This window comes from Chiloscyllium plagiosum, chromosome 2, assembly GCF_004010195.1.
Source record: "Chiloscyllium plagiosum isolate BGI_BamShark_2017 chromosome 2, ASM401019v2, whole genome shotgun sequence".
In the NCBI taxonomy this organism is placed as follows: Eukaryota; Metazoa; Chordata; class Chondrichthyes; order Orectolobiformes; family Hemiscylliidae; genus Chiloscyllium; species Chiloscyllium plagiosum.
The window spans coordinates 32,393,647-32,411,689 of NC_057711.1; the positions used below are offsets into that span (position 1 = coordinate 32,393,647).

At 40.4% G+C, this 18,043-nt stretch overlaps 1 protein-coding gene across 5 annotated transcripts in view; it reads right to left on the reverse strand.

The window, feature by feature from the left end:
• The window catches only part of pde8b (phosphodiesterase 8B), a 305,815-nt gene that overhangs the window by 69,393 nt on the left and 218,379 nt on the right, over positions 1-18,043 (reverse strand). For all 5 annotated transcript variants that reach the window (XM_043707150.1, XM_043707141.1, XM_043707159.1 and 2 more), the window contains exons 3-4: positions 5,305-5,495; positions 2,411-2,470 (exon numbers count right to left, since the gene is read on the reverse strand). In XM_043707150.1, coding sequence (XP_043563085.1) covers positions 2,411-2,470; positions 5,305-5,495 — 251 coding nt within the window. The remainder of the gene's footprint in view (positions 1-2,410; positions 2,471-5,304; positions 5,496-18,043) is intronic.

The following is an 18,043-nucleotide window of genomic DNA, read 5'->3' on the forward strand; positions in this document are numbered from 1 at the left end:
CTTGCTGCAGGACCTGATCTGAATTTCAATATGAACTCCAGCAGTTCCAGAGGGTGGCTCACCACCATCCTCTTTAGGGCAATTAGGGAAGGGTAATAAATGCTAGCCCAGCTAGTGATGCCTGTATCCTGTGAAAGAATGAATGAAAGGACATGCACATTGATTCTCACATCTCTCTTGGGCAGCAGTTCTGGACATCTTTGAATAAATCTGGCTGAAAAACACATTAACAGGATCTTGGATATTCAAAGGATGGTGACCATTTATCTGTAATTTACAACATTTTTGCCCTGTGTACTGTGTCTAGGGTTTCAATGGTTATCAGGGAAAGGAGGGAAAATGGAGTTGTGATTACAATCAGGTTAGTCATGTTCTTTTCAAATGGCAAAGTAGGGTTGAGGGGCTGAATAACCTACTTTGGGTCTTAATTTGTATATTTATGTGATTCACCAAGTTGGAGTAATCCCAACACCCATGATAATTAGGATATTTGACAGTAACTCATTTTAATTACATCATGATATATTACAAAATAGAGAGGGTTTTATATCCAATTTCATTATGAGTTGACTAAACCCAAAAGGAATCTTTTTAAACTAAATGTTGGAAGAAATCATGATCTCTTAAAAACTGCTTTTTACCACAAATACTTGGCTGATTGTAACTTGAACAAGATTGGAGTTTGGACATGTTGAAGATGGTCATCAACAAAGAGGATCTTTGATTTGGGAACATTTGTCGTGTTTTAAAAGGGAAAAAAAGTTTTTAAAAATCTGCAAACACTGGGGACCTGAAACAAACAGAATACTTAGAGAATCTGTGCGCATCTGCAAAGAGAATAAACAGGTCAACATTTTGGACTGGATTATATCCAGGGACAATGCTTGAAAGTTTAACCATCTTTTTTCTTTATCGATGCTGATGGATTTGTATATTTCCCACATCTGGTATTCTTGTTTCATTTTCATAAAGGAGCTTCCATCAACCGCTGTTGAGAAATAAAGCAGCTGGAAATATTTATAGCATTGGTAGCTTTTTCAAAGGAGCTTAAGGAAAGAAATGTTCCTTAAATTGGGAAATCAGCAGATAACATGCCAAGGACATTCATGGTGGAATAATCATACATGGACTGATTGAATATGCTGTGTGGGCAATAAGGCTTCCTCTTGTTTTGGTCTCTGGTATATTTTTATCTATAAGTGCTGGAGTTAATACATATTCAAACAATGTAGGCACTTTGGAATCACTCTAGGTTTATGATTTATAATCCTAAAAGCCTCTGTCTTCAACCACAATTGAAATTGAAGGGGATTGCTGGCTACCACTCTGCTCTTAGAGCCCGTTCCAAACTGTGGTGAGAGGATCTCTAGTATCGTCAGGGTGGAAGTACATACCTGTAGAAATGACCCATCCCAATGGTAACTGCCAGAAGTCAGAGCACCTTTCAGCTCCAATAAGGGCTATCAATACTGAGGAAGGGCTACATATTCAATCTGAGCCTGCCTTTGATTATTCCACCATGAATGTCCTTGGCATGTTATCTGCTGATTCCCCAATTTAAGGAACATTTCTTTGCTTAAGCTCCTTTGAAAAAGCTACCAATGCTATAAATATTTCCAGCTGCTTTATTTCTCAACAGCGGTTGATGGAAGCTCCTTTATGAAAATGAAACAAGAATACCAGATGTGGGAAATATACAAATCCATCAGCATCGATAAAGAAAAAAGATGGTTAAACTTTCAAGCATTGTCCTTGGTTACAATCCAAACTCAAAATACTGACCTATTTATTCTCTTTACAGTTGATAGATGACCACCAACATTTTTTTAAATGTTTCTGTGGAGCAGTGGAGAATTTGGAAGTTATTGAGACATGCAGCGTGATCTTGAGCACCTCATTAGATCTGGTATGGGCAATGCACTGGCTTTCATCAGCCATAAGTTCCGCTGAGACGATCAAGTAGCATATTGAGTGGAATTCCCATCCCAAGAGCAATGCATATAAACCCCCAATACTGGCAGCAGATTGACAGTTGCACATTTGATTCAGTACATCTTGTGATTTAAATCTTGGCAATGAGTGGTACCCTAATTCTTTCTATCCTGTGGATAATTTTTATATCCTTCCTTAAAAGAACATCAATTTGATTAATGGGAGCTAGTTCTGTTTATGATTGGGTAAAGGGATTGATGTTATAGCCAAGATGTTATAAATTGATGTTATAATCAATGGATATATGTGGCTAATGACTGCAGTATAGAGCATTTTTAAATGCACCCTGTTATAACTTTTGAACACAGAGATCACAAAATCATGTTCCTCGTAATCCATAGGGAATTTCCTGATCTGTTTATCTTTGTTGGAAAGCAGTTTAATTGCTCAGTGACATACTGAAGTATGAGGTACTTACAACTGAGGAACTACAACCAGGATCACTGTGGTTTCTCCAGGGTTTGTGGCTCGAATTGACCTAAGGAATGAAAAGAAGTAAACATTTATAAAGTGTAAGATTCTTACTTTTTAACTTCCTGCAAAACATCTTCAAAAAATGACCATGATTTATTCTTCAATTCTCAAATTCTAAAGTGACTGTTACATTAATCTCATGAAGATTTTGATGAAACCTAAAATCGTGTGATTTTCTTTGGATATTTCCTTTTGTGGAAAATAAAGAGTCTGCTTGGACAGTCAAGCATGGTACGATTGGTTAATAAATTCTTTCTGCTTTCCAGTTGATGATGAAGGCAGTGTGTCACAAGGATGGATGTGATGGTTGACTGTTGACTGGAGCTTGGGGGCAAGTCAGGTGATTAAACCTCTGTGAATACTTTAATCTCATTTGGCAACTTGACTTCAGAGGGCTGTTAAGAATGAAGCACAATGTTGTGGGCCTGGAGTCACATGTAGGTCAGACTGGGGAGAGTGGCAGACTTTCCCTCCTGAGGGACACTTAGTGAGCCAGTTGGGTTGCTCCCTGCTTCGTGATTATTACGAACGACAGTACCTTTTAATTTCAGATTTATTTACTAATTGAATTTAAATTTCTTCAGCTGCCATTGGGCAATTCCAATACATCTCTCCAGAAATGTAACCACTAACCTACTGTCCTCTTTATAGTAACATCGATCAGTACCAAATCAGTATTAGAGTCGTTTTACACTTACACAACTGAACCTAAATTTGGAACCTGTTGAGATTCAGATATTCCCAAGACTTATCCAATGTCTGTACTATCATTGCTGTCCATATTTAACTCCCTGCATTGGGGATCCTGCCAAGAGTTAAAATTCCTGAAGAAGGGCCTGTGCCCGAAACGTCGAATCTCCTGTTCCCTGGATGCTGCCTGACCTGCTGTGCTGTTCCAGCAATAAAGTTTCAACTCAAGAGTTAAAATGGACCTTCCTGAATATGATAAATAATTTCTTCCTTCTGAATCATCATAAATTGTTTGTGCAAGTGACACCGTATGGGAATTAAGAGCAGAAAATGGTAGAACTAGATATAAAAAATAAACTTTAATTTAACTTAACCAACCCTCTGAGAACTGGCAGGCATGTGACATATTCAGGTTGATTTTGCTGAAACATAACATCAAATGCGGCCTATACTATTCCCGCTGGGAAGATTCTGTTAAAATCTGGAGTTAAATGAAAGACATCTACTTAGTAGTATCAGGACTTTAGGAAAAAAGGACTATGTTCACAAGGTGATTGCAAAATGATAATTCACTATCCAATCAAATACCTTACATTATCTCATTTCCAATGAGTATTTTTAAAGTATCGTAAAAGTCCCTGTTAAAAACTCTCACTCATATATGCTTGGCTTATCAATGGTTTGAGGCAAATTGACTGAATTAAACACATAAAACAAATGAATAGGAGATGACCAGTTGGTTCATCAAGCCTTTAGCACCATCATGGTCAGAGCATTGTGGTTGAACACTTCTTCCTTTCCCCCTTCCCGTCACAACACAACCAACCACCAAACATACGATCCTCCAATGCCCATCCATCCCCACCCCTTACATCCCCTTAAACCCACCAACCGTTCTCCTGGAAGAGACAAAAAAAGAGGTAGAAAGGTGTGCAAATGAGGGAACAAAAATCCTGGAAAATTCCTCTCTGACCTACTCAGTTATTCGACCACAAGGAAATGTGACAGGCACAGGAGCCTTTCAGAAAATTAAAATCTTTGAATAGACAATGAGAGTGTCAAGTACTGTTTACCTGTAAATAGCCAAAGAAATTTGTGTTATTCACTACGCTATAAGACCATCTAACTCACACCACAGTGATATCGCTATGGAATTTTAAAAAAACTGTAAAATCTTCTGGAATCTAGATATCAACCTAAACAAGCATGTTGCAACTTTAAAACAAAGAAATTGCAAAACTGACCAAATAAGACACATTTAGACACAAATTCTTAGACTCTAAGGGAACTAAGGGATAGGATGAGAAAGAGAGCCTGAGGTGTAACATCGACTATGATTATATGGAATGGTGGATTAAGCTTGAGGAATGATATGATCTACTCCAGTTTCTTTATCTTCTGTTCATATGGACAGCATCTTCCACCCTCCACAAACTGCAGAGTCTGACTGTGGCAGCCTTATAGCCATCTGGACATGGGACTTCTGCCCTGCACTCAAGACAAAGCCCTGCCTCAGATACCCAGTTTGCCAAGCTGGTGTCAGCTGCAGAAGTGGCAGCTGTGGCCAGACCTTGGACTGCATCACTAGATTCCAAGTACTGGAGTCCAGGATCAAAACAGTCAAGTTGTGGTAGTGTCATGACAGGGTGGGGTGGTGAGGCCCAGTTGGATGGAAAGGAGATAGAATCTTGACAGAGAGTCCAGGGGTGGGGAAGAAATACCCACAAATGTAAGACCTTTGGGTGTAGGAACCACCCAATGTGTAAACAGTGCTTTTATTTGGAATCCCATTCCTCCCTTCTTGTCCAAAGCTGAACAGAGTGAAGAGCACAGCAAAACTAAAGCTGTGATGGAAGTGGCCCTTAAGTGGCCACTAACTGAACACTTTATAGTCTCAGGTGAAGATGAGGTTGTGTGAGCTGCCCTAGGCTGTAAAATTGGAACAGTTTGGGGTAGGGCTTAAGAAGGCCACTCCAAAGCTTACCCCCTCTGTCAAACCTTCTAACATAAGATTCTGCTGTATGTCACTAATATAGTTCCACTTACCATAATTCAAACATGCAAATCAGAAATACTGATTCTAGGAACTGAAACCATGACTGTGTCTGACAGGCTGCAGATCTATTTCCAAAAGACCTGTCGGATTACCTGCAAAGAGCTTCAGCATCAAAACATCTGGCATGTCTGTTGTCAATGACTATCATTTCATGATGTTTATCCAGAAAGTATTCCAGGGCAGACTCTGGTGTCCGTGCGATATTGCACTTGTATCCAGCTTTATCACATGCCCACCAAAAGCCATCACTCTGACTGTCCTCTTTAGCAAAGACCAATAGAACCTACAAAGATAAGTTATATCAGGTGAGATTCTGCTGCGCATTCCCACTGAGCCAAATTTGGATCAATCTACACATAATAAATGACATTATTAGAAGGTGTAATATAGTCATCAAATCTCTGAGAATAATGAATCTTAATTCTAAGAACAATCACAGGGACATTGCAATTGCTGTCTATCCGGAATTATAAAGAAGGGAGGGGGTAAATCAGTCAGGTTTCTCACAGCTAATTGCTTTTTAATCTAGTGCCCACTGGATGACATATTACATCGGGTGTGAGCTAGTACATAAACAATGGGCCCAATGGCCTCTTTCTGCACTGTAACAATTCTGTGATTCTAAGTGCACCTCAACTCCAGCTGTTATTTGAGTGTACAATCATGCTGTATAAGATAAGCATATCATATTAGGCCACCCTTGTGATTAATGACTTGCGACTGTTGCATAATAAATCCAATTTTGATTTACATTACTCGCAGTTATTAGTGTTGCAACTGAGGAATTTTAAAGATTGTAAGTCAAAGATTCATGCAAGCTATGGTCGTGATATACAAGTATTTTATAGAAACTTTCATTTATCACTGTTGCAATATCAAGTACTATTGTGACATTCTGAGCTTGCGCCAAACATGTTGACACATTATCACAGATGTTTTCAATCTCTATATTATACAAATTGAACAGCAAATTGAATCTGGGCTTCACTCAAAGTTTAGAAGCACGCTCTTCAATTTTTAACTGGCCCATCATACCTGGACCCTCTACTATTATAACCAGGCACTATTTCTGTGACTGATGCGTGTGTCAGAAATAGGCTGATACCTGGAGCAAACTGTGATTTGTTGTATTGCTCGGAGACATGCAATTTTAACTTGACAAATCTGAAATCCTGCCAGGTGACAAACTTGCAGCATAAAATTTATCTGGAATTCAGGTATCAAAACTAAAGTCATACACAACAACAAGACATTCAGATCCCAGGAATCTGTGCATTAATTGTACCTCTTGCATTTCAAATTGATTTTGGAGTTTGGGGATTGCTTTATTTTTCATTTATTTAGCATTAGACCCTGTAAGAAATACTCAATATGATGTCATTCCTTCTTCATTTATTTGGATGGAGGAAGGGGATCAAGCAGCAACAAGTAACAGTAGCCTCACCAACTAGGAGGAGGGACAAGTGAGCCTGTGAGAAGATAGAAGTCATGTGACTGCTGCTTGTAGTCAGCATGACCCAGACCACCAAACCAACATGCAAGTGAGTTTTCTGATGTCTTTGAGGAAGAGCGCATGAGAAGTCTGTGTTTATCGGGTAAGTTAATACTGGTCTTTGCAGCGTGCTACAAGATTTGAAGCCTCCTGAGCCAACTGAGCATGCTGTACCTGAAGTACTACTGCCCTTAATAGTGTCAGCTGGCAGTCCAATTGTTGGCAAGGCCAGAATGTGAGTTATTTCCTTATTTCTGTGTGGGACACATGATGTTTTCCAGACCCTGTAGTAACAAAAATCTTTTTTTATTGTCATATCTATTTTAATGTAAGAATACAATAAAATACAGGGAGAAGCTTTCATTTGTCCCCATAATTCTGTGTCATTTTGAATAATTTTGAGGAAAAAAGTGTAAGATATAGCTTAAAGAGAGTCCATCAGTTCTGAGCCAGCTTGTCATCAATGATGCCTGCGCTGCTATCCCTCCTCCATCACTTCACCACTGTCTACACCGGACCCAAACTCAGTTGCCAATCCTCAGGGCTCACTACTACCTGCACTGGACCAACCAACATCAGAATCACATCTCTCGCCATTGGCCTCTGGTCTGAACTCATTCTAAATCCCTTTTGTGAATAACCTTACACCTAACCTAATCATTTTCTCAATCTGGAATCCAGTTAATATTCCAACAGTGTGGGTTGGTAGGTCCATTGTCTGCCTGTATGTCCACTCAGCAGGGCTACTGGGCATCAGCAGATGCACACTCCAGCATGACCACTGCGTGGCATGGGAAATCTGCATTTAGAACAGTTAGAACCATGTTGTATAACACAAAGTGAAAATGGTTCTGACTTATATAAGCTCTCAAGATTTTACAAGTACTTCCAAAATTGTAAGTGGATGCACTGATTGAAGAATATGTTATTCTGTTAATAATTTTGAAATGCTTAGTATATAGAGATCAAACCTCTGCTTCAAGATTCCAATCTGCATTCGCTGTTACAGAATTAATAGGATTTTGAAAGATAATCACCAATACATTTACTTTCCCTGTAGCACCGAAAGAAGTGGCTAAAGAGAATTTGGATGCATCTTTCAAAATCCTATTAATTCTTAAACAGTGCCTGCAGATTGGAAGGCTTTGAAAGTAATTCCACTGTTTAAGAAAGGAAAGAGGGAGAAATTGGGGAACTATGACCTGTTAGCCTAAGGTCAATAGTAGGGAATGTACTTGAACTTTATTAAGGAAGTGATTACTGATGTTTGATAATTAAATATCCGATTGAACAGAATCCATGTGGATTTATGTTGGACTTATTTTGGGAATGTTATGAGCAGAGTCGATAAGGAAGAATCAGTGAATGTAATATATTTGGATTCCTAGAACATTTATGATAAAGTCCCACTCAAAAGTTTACTAAACAAAATGAAAGTGCATGAGGATTAGAGATAATATTCTAACATAAGTTGAGGATTGATTAATGAGCAAAGAACAGAAAGTAGGAATAAATGGATCATTCTCAGGTTGACAGGCCATGACCAGTGGGTTGCCATGGGGATCAGTATTTGGGCCACAGCTACTTACAATCTATATTAATGATTTAGGAGTGAGGCTCAATTGTAATATTTCCAAATATGCAATAACACAAAACCTGAAGGGAATTTGAGTTCCGAAGAGGAGGCAAAAAGGCTTCAAGGAGATTTAGACAAGCTGAATGGGTGAGAAAGTACACTGCAGATGGAATATAATGTGGTTAACTGTGAGGATCTCCACTTTGATAGGAGGAACGAAGTCACAGAATATTTCTCAAATGGTGAGAGAATGGTGTTAATGTCCAAAGGTATCCAGGTACTGAAAGCTAACATACAGGTGCAGCAAGCAATTCAGAAGGCAAACAGTATGTTAGCTTTTATCAGAAGAGAATTTGAGTACAGGAGCAAAGGAGTCTTGCTTCAATTAGTGACATCAAACTGGAATATTATGTGCAGTTCTAGTCCCCTTGCCATAGAGGAAGTGTAGCCAAAGGTCCATCAGACTGATTCCTGCGATCGTCAGTCTGTTCTAAGCGGAGAGATTGAGGAGACTGGGCCTGTATTCTTTGGAGTTTAGAAATAGGAGAGCAATTGCATGGAAAAGTTACAAAATTCTTAAAGTGTAGATGCAGAAAGGATATTTTCCTTGTCTGTAGGGTCTAGAACCAGGAGTTACTGTCTTAGAATAAAAGACAAACTATTTACTAATTGAGATGAGGAGGAATTTCTTCACTCAGAGGGCAGTGGTTCTTTGGAATTCTGTACCTTCGAGGGCTGAGGGAGCTAAGTCATTGAGTAAATTTAAGACACAGATATTAATTTCTAGTGATTGATTACATCATGGATATGGAGATAATGTAAAAGCTACAATCTAGAATGGCAGAGCAGGCTCGTGGGACTGGACAGTCTATTACTGCTCCTAAGTCCCAATTATAGCTTACTCTCCTAAAATGAAATCTAATCTGGACAATACAGTTTTGAATGGAACACTGTCTACTTTCACAGTAAGATGTAATTGCAATTGCAAATGTGTTTAGAAAGTGCACAGGATTCCCTCCAGTGTCTCGGTCAAAACTTTTCCCTTAACTAATACTAGCAAAAGCAGATTAAGAGATCATTTGTGTTTGTTGGACCTTGCCATGTGCAAGACAGTCAGAAACCTTCAACAACAGGTCATTTCCAATCACGAGCGTTGTGTGTGTTCTGAGGGTATGTAAGACATTCCAGAAATATAAGTTCATTATTGAAATTGCATAAAAGCTTCCACTCTCTAACAGTAAGTTGGAAGCGTTAATGCTATGAATTCCATGACAGTTCACATTAAACAAAGAAATGATCAAAAATTGGAAAAGATACACATTTCCCAGTAATTCTTATGAACTGCTACAGTTCATCACAGTTACGAAATAGAAAGCAGTTATAGCAATACTGCTGTAAATCATAAATGATGAAATATTTTATCTGCTTTGTTCTTTACAATTAAGCCAAGTAACTGGTCTGTAAACACTCAGTTGTTCAGATTAATTTATTTATTGGCCTATTGGGGCAGCATGGTGGCTCAGTGCTTAACACCGGTATCTCACAGCACCAGGAACCTGGCTTCGATTCCAGCACTGGGTGACTATCTACATGGAATTTGCATGTTCTCCCCGTGTCTGCATGGGTTTGTGAGGGGTGCTCCAGTTACCTCCCACAAATGTGCAGATTTGTTGCATAGGCCATGCTAAAATTGCTCATTGTGCCCAGGGATGTGTAGGTTAAGTGGGCTAGCCATGGTAAATGTCAGTTTATGGGGATAGGAGCTGGATCTGGGCAGGAGGATCTTCAGAGGGTCAGTGTCTTCTGTAATTTCTTATGATGCTGGGAATACCAGTTGCTATACCAAGAAACCAGACAGATTGCTTTCAATGGTGCATCTGTAGAAGTTGGTGTGGGTCCTTATGGACATGCCAAAATTTCTGAGCCGCCTGAGGAAGAAGAGACACTATTGTGCCTCCTTGACCGTTGTATCTACGTGGGAAGTCCAGGACAAGTTGTTGCTTATCGTCAATCCTAGGAACACTCTCCACCCACTAAACACATAGATGGGGAAGAGTCCATAATCAATCATTTTGTAATAGAGCACATAGGAAGCAAAGGTAGAATCAGATATAATCAGTATGGTTTTGCAAAAGGTAAATCCTGCTTGATAAATCTACTAGAATTCTTCGAGGATTCAATAAGTAGAGTTGATTGGGAAGCTAGTGCATGTAGTTTATTTGGATTTACAGAAGGCTTTCGACAAAGTCCCACCTAAGAGATTAGTACATAAAATTAAAGAACATGGGAATTGGGTTAGTATATTTAGATGGATAGAAAATTGGCAGACAGGAAACAAAGTGTAGCAATAAATGGGTCTCTTTCTGAATGACGTCTTGGAGAGATCAGTACTAGGAATCAAGCTATTCACAATATGTGTTAATAATTTGGATGAACTGAATGTAATATCTCAAAATTTGCAGATAATACAAAGCTGGGTGGAAGGGTGAGCTGTGAGGAGGATGCAGAGGTGTTGGAGTGAGATTTGGACCAGCTAAGTGAGTGGGCAAATGCATGGCAGGCACAGTATAAATGTGAGGTTATCCATTTGGTAGCAAAAAATGCAAGGCAGATTATTATTTAAATGATTGTAAATTGAGAGAGGGAATTTTCAAAAAGACTTGGATGTTCTCATATACCAGTCACAGAAACTAAGTCTGCAGGTGCAGCAGGCAGTTAAGAAGGCAAGCTGTATGTTGGTCTTCATAGCTGGAGGATTCGAGTAGAGGAACACTGATATCTTGCTGCAATTATACAGGGCATTGGTGAGGTCACACCAGAAATATTGTGTGCAATTTTATCTCCCCCAAGGTTTACCAAATTGAATCCTGAGATGGCAAGACGAACATATGAGGAGAGATTGAGTTGTTTAGGTTCTATTCACTGCAGTTTAGAAGGGGGGGTTCTCACGGAAAGCTATAAAATTCCAATAGGACTAGACAGGTTAGATACAGGAAGGTTGTCTTGACGGTGGGAGAGTCCAAATATAGGGGTTATAGTTTAAGGATAAGGGATAAATGTTTTAGGATCAAGATGAGGAGAAATTTCTTCGCCCAGAGAATTATAAGCCTGTGGCATTACCACAGAAAGTGGCTGAGGCTAAACCAATATGTTTTCAAGAAGGAGGTAGATATAGCTGTTGTGGTTAAAGGATCAAAGGATATAGGGAGAGACTGAAATTACAGCACTGAGCTCAATGATCAGCGATGATCATATTGAATGTGGAGCAAGCTCAAGGAGTCCAATGGCCTACTCCTGCTTCTATCTTCTACATTTCCATGTTATGTGTGTTGAGGAGGAATTCTCAATAAGCAGCTGCGAGTTGCCTATAAAGGGGGATTATTGCTTGTTAGTGATCTAATTAAGTGCAACTTTAACCCACTAATACGCAGCTTTAGATCTTTCCATCAGCCATTAGCAAAGTACATGCTAAGAACTCTGGACATGGAAGTCAGAGTGGGTACCTGGCAACTTCAGATAACCATTGGCTGTGAAGAGTCTCCATGTTGATCACCATGTAATGGTGTCTCTGTGCAACACGCATTCCCAGACATTGAACATGTGCCAGTCTAATAGCAATCTCCAATCTACATCATGCGCACTTCTGTACTTCATGCTGCACGTCAGGGCATAACAACAAGATACATTGCAGTTTCTCTTCAAGTCCTTCACCATCCTGACTTGGAAATATATCACCGTTCCTTCAGTGTCGCTGGGTCAAAATCCAGGAACTCCTAATGAATAGCATTCTGGCTGTATGTACACCAAATGGACTACAGCAGTTCAAGAAGGCAGCCCAACACCACCTTCTCAAGGTCAGTCAGCAATGTCCACATTCCATTAGTGAATGAATAGAAAAAATAAACATGTTGCAGCAAGGACACTTTGAACTCAAGGATATGCACCATTCATAGACTGGACCACACTGCGTCTCTGACCTAGTCACTAGCCATCTTAGCGCTTACCCACTTTGTGGCCTCAATGTTCCCAAAACCCCTGCCATGCTTTGCCTTTTTGCATCATGCCAAAGATACCAGGCTCACCACACTGTAGTCATGCCGTGCCATTTACCAAAGACAGAAAGGCAGCAGGATTGTCATGTTGCCAGAGGTACTCAGTCAAATCAAGGGAAGTTGGCCTTTGCTCAGGGAACTGGCACTGTAAGTCAAAGGCAGCTTCTGACACAAGCCCAGAAACTTGGACACAGTCAATCGCTCAGGGCAGTCAGAGTCAGAATCCTCTCCTCATTAAGGAAGAGGAACTGACTGTTGAGCATTCCAGCGCCTATCTTGACTCTGTCTGCCCTATTGTGGACTGTTTCCTCCCACAAAGAGAGAGGCAACTACTAAGGAGGTATGGGTTTTTGGCACAGCAGTTAGTTTTAGTAAAGGGAGAAGATTTCCTAAGAATACGAGTAAGCAAAGAAGAGTGTTAGTGATGTCAGTGGTTGTGGTGGGTGGTAGCAAGAAAGATTTTGCAGGCAATAGTGAGCATTTTACATCTTCAATTTTGATGGGAGGTGAGTATGGTTGCAGAGATGGACTGAGTTGGAGGTATCAGACAGAGGATGGCGATGCTTAATCTTGTAGATAGAAGGATGTAACTGACCTTCTTCCTCTAGTACTGGGCTTTCTCCAGGTAGCTGAAATTAGATTGATCAGGGTGGGTACCTTGGGCAAGGTCTGGTATCATGATCTCCTTTGCTGGCCTGGGGAAAGAGAGTGTTCTGCTTCTCCACTACCCCATGCAACAGGATTTTCAGGTCCCTACCTGCAGAGCAAGGCAGAGTCAAGAAAGCACAACAATGCCTCTATCTCCTCAGGAGGTTAAGGAAATTCAGAATGTCCATAAGGACTCCCAACAATTTTTATAGATGCATACAGAAAGCATTCTACTTGCATACATCACAGCTTGGGATAGCAACTTTTCTGCCCAGGACCAAAAGAAACTACAGAGAGTTGTGAACACAGCCCAGACCATCACACAAGCCAACCTTCCATTCACTGACTCGATTTATACTTCCTGCTCCCTCAGAAAGACAGCCAACATAATCAAAGATCCTATCCACCCCAGTTAAAATCTCTCACTCTGTTCTTTTACCCCTATGCACTTTGTCTGGTATGATCTGTCTGTACTGTGTGCAAAACAAAACTTCTCACTGTACCTAGGTACATGCAACAATAATGCATCAAATCAAATCAAAAATTCTCCCTTGTCTGCCATGACGGTACAAATGTCCGGAACCATGCAGGGCAGTTCTGGACTGCCAGGGATTGTCCAGGTGCACAACAGGCTTCTAAACATGGCACTGCCAATAGAGATGCCAATTATTTTTGGGATAACTCAACACTCATGACTTTATAAATGTCTAGAAGGTCATCCGCAAACTCTTACTTTCCAGGGAAAGAAATCCCAGCTTATCCTTATAACTCAAACCTTCCAGTCCAGGTAACATCCTTGTAAATCATTTCTGCACCCTTTCCAATTTAATAATATCCTTCTTATAGCAAGGTGACTAAAACTGCATGCAGTACTCTAAAAGTGGCCTCACCAATATCCTGTACAACCGCAACACCTACACTCAATACTCTGATCAATGAAGGCAAGCGTGCCAAATACCTTCTTTATCACCCTGTCTGCCTGTGATACCACTTTCAAGGAACTATGTACCTGTACCCATAGGTCTCTCTGTTTGACAACACTCCCCAGATCTCTCTGTTCGACAATACTCCCCAGGGCCCTAACATTAAATGTGTAAGTCCTGCCCTTGTTTGTCTTACCAAAATGCAACACCTTGCATTTATCTAAATTAAACTTCACTTGCCACTCCTTGGTCCATTGGCCCAATTGATTAAGAAACCATTATATTCTTAGATAACCTGTCCACTGTACCACCAATTTTGGTATCGTCTGCAACTTACTAACCCTCCTGCCTATACTCTCATTCAAATTATTTATAAAAATGACAAACAACAGTCGATCCAGCACTGATCCCTGTGGAACACTGCTGGTCATAGGCCTCCAGTCTGAAAAACAACCCTCTACCACCATCTTCTGTCTCTTACTAATTTTGTATCCAACTGGTTAGCTCTCCCTGGACCCCATGCGTTCTAACTTTACTACAAGTCTACCATGTGAAGCCCTGTCAATGGTCTTGCTAAAGTCCATGAAAACAATATCTACCGCTCTGGCCTCATTTATCTTCTTGGTCACATTCTCAAAAACCTCAATCTGGTTTGTGAGACACGATTACCCATGCACAGAACCATGTTGACTATTCCTAATTAGTCCTTATCTCTCCAAATGCATGTAGATCCTGTGTCTCTGATTCCCCTCCAACAACTTACCTACTATTCACTGATCTATAATTCCGTCTTCCTTGTAGCCTTTCTTAAATAAAGGCATGACATTAGCCAACCTCTAATCGTCTGCAACCTCACATGTGGCTGTATGTGATACAAATATTTCTAATAGTGGCCTCACAATTTCTTCCTTAGCTTCTCATGATGTCCTGGGATAGACTTGATTGGGTCCCTGGGTCTTATCTACCTTGATGCATTTCAAGACCTCCAGCACCTCATCTTCTGTAATATAGACTCTTATTAAGGCATCGTTATTTATTTTCGCAAGTTCTCTAGCTTCCATGTCTTTCTCCATAGTAAACACTGATGCAAAACATTCATTTAGTATTTCATCCATCTCCTGTGGTTCCAAACATAAATGGACTCATTGATATGTAAGGGCACTATTCTCTCCCTAGTTGCTCGTTTGAATCTCTTTGGATTATCCTTAACCTTATCTATTATGGCTACCTTATATCCCCTTTTGACCTCCGGATTTCCTTCTTAAGAATGCCTCAACTATTCCTATACTCCTCAATTATAAACATTCACTGGGTAGTACAGCATTTGAATAGTCCTATAAAAATTAATATGTTTCCAAAACAAAAGTTTTGAACAAGCGCACAATTATTACCACTGTTGAAAACTTTGTGAATTGTTGGCAAGTGGAGTGTAATTGGCTGACATGTTGCCATGGAGAAAGGAGTGGGGAACTGTGGCTCCCAAATTCCTATGCAATTTCAAAAAAGGCTCAACATTTGGACACCATGTTTTTATTTGCAGTGAACAGGTCTTGGCACATAAATGTGTGTGACTACCAGTATGCATAAATGAGCCACATTATGTGCCTGATTGATTATCGTAACTTGGTTGTTAACGTAGCTTTAAGCACAGCTTTAAGTTCACTCAAGGTTATTCAACAAATGTTGAGCAATGCCCTATACTGTGCTCATTATGGATTATGGAATAAAATTAGCCAATCACTGAGACCTACAGGCAAGGAACCTGGCTTTGCATCAACATCTAAATTCAGATTTGCTGTTGTTCTATTTTTGTGGGAGACAGAACATCTTTTTGAACAGACAGCAATATTCTGTTAATGGGAAATACACTTGCATAGCCACTGCACTAAATAAGCAGAAAATGCTTGGCCTGTTATTAAAATTTTCTGAGATACTTTGGCTTTCCAAGGAAATGAACTCGACACTTCCACTGTCTATTGCTCAAATTTACAAATAGACCAGCAAACTGAAGAGGAGTGATATTTGAACAAAATATCAACTCTGTTTTTCTCTCAGACGCTGCCAGACCTACTGAGCATTTCCTACTGGTGATCTTACGAGTTGTGGTTGTAAATAATTCCTGCAAGGAGTCATAGATACTCAGTTTTGTGATAAAAGATATGTTCTGAATTTATCCTATTGTGCGGAGACATAGTGCCACACAACATAATGGAGAGGATCATCAATATGAAGACAAGTCTTGATCTCCAGAAGGATCATGTACAGATACTGTCACGGGCAGATACATAGAGTCATAGAGTCATAGAGATGTACAGCATGGAAACAGACCCTTCGGTCCAACCCATCCATGCCGACCAGATATCCCAACCCAATCTAGTCCCACCTGCCAACACCCGGCCCAGATCCCTCCAAACTCTTCCTATTCATCTGCTATAAGGACTTTGGTGAAGATGAGGTCAATTAGGTTTCCACCCGCTACTGCCTCCCTCACCATTGAAAGTAGGTCCAGTTGTGGAGTATGTTCTTCAGGAGGACTCAGCTAACCTGGTCAGCTTTGGTGGTGCCAGACTGCTCTTGGGATAGCTATTGAAGTCCCTTAACCAGATTACATTCAGTCCCCTTTCTACCCTCAGTATTTCTCCTAATGTTGTTCAAAATTCAGGTGAGGGTAGATGGTGGATGGTCATCTGCAGGAGGTTTCTTTGCCCATTTTGACCTTGTGCCCTGAAACCTCATGGGGTCCAGTGTCAATGTTGAGGACTCCCAGGGCCGGTGCCACCTGACTACATTCCACAGCGGCATCACCTCTGCTGTGTCTGTCTTGCTGACAGGACAGGATATACCCAGAGATGGAGATAGAGGAACCTGGAAAATTGACATCTGGGTATGATTTGGCGAGTATGTCAGATTGTTTGATGAGTTTGTAGGAGAGCTCTTCCATTTTGGTGCAAAATATTAGTAAGGACAACTTTATTGAGCATTGTCTGGCATTGTTGTTTTTGGTGCTTGGGTCAGAGCTGGTTGGTTTATACAGTTATATTCTTTTTGCACTTTGCTGTAATAGTTTAAATTGTTCGATAGCCCACTTGAGAGGGAAATCGGTCTGGTGGTTTACTTGTAGCCTGACTGCTCATTCATAATCTTTGTCGAAAGGCAAAATACTGCAGAAGCTGGAAATCTGAAACAAGTACAGAACCTTCTGGAAAAACTCAGTATAGGTCTACTGGCATCTGTGGAAAGAACAGAGAATTAACATTTTGAGTCTGATATGACTGTTCTTTAGAATTGACAGGTGTGGGGAAAAAAGTTCTTATTTAGATTTTTGACAGAGGCAGAGGAGGAGCAAGAGGATGGATGGTGTGGAGGCCCAATGCAAAAAGGATTTTTAATTGTGGAGAAAAGGTGTAAAGGTGTAAAAGGGAGAGGAGTTTTCCTTCCTACTAAGTAAACAGTCACAAACATGATAAGGTGGTGGGGGAAGGGGGGAGTGGAAGTAAGAACATAAGAAAAATGAACAACAGACATTATTTGGTCAGCTTCTAAAGTTAATTAATTCAATATTGTGACCTTTAGGTGTAACAAGATCTTATGGTGGAATATTGCAACAGGCCCAGGATAGAAATGTTCACATGATAATAAGGTGATTTATTAAAATGGGAAACAACTGGGAGGTCAGGCTCATTCCTACAGACCGAGATGGGTGTTCTGCAAAGCAGTCACCCAGTCTGTATTTGGTCTTGCCAATGTAAAAGAGAGTGGGTTGAGTGCAGCTAGCGTATTCAACTAGATTGCAGGAAGATGTGTTTGGAGTCTTTTAGACAGAGCAGTGAGGAAATGAATGGGCAGGTGTTACATCTTGTATGGAAGTGTTAGGAGTGATGGAGGAGTGAACCAGGGTTTCTTGATGGGAACAGTGCCTGCAGAATGTTTATAGAGGAATTGGAAGGGGAAGATGTGTTCAGTGACCGCATCCTGCTACAGGTGGTGGAAATGGTGGAGATGATCCTTTGAATGCAGAGAGTGGAAAGTAAGGACATGTGTAACTTCAGAAATGAAACACAAGGAACTGCTGATGCTGGGACAAAGACAGAGATTGCTGGAAAAACAAAGCAGGTCTGGCAGTCTATGTAGAGAAAAAAT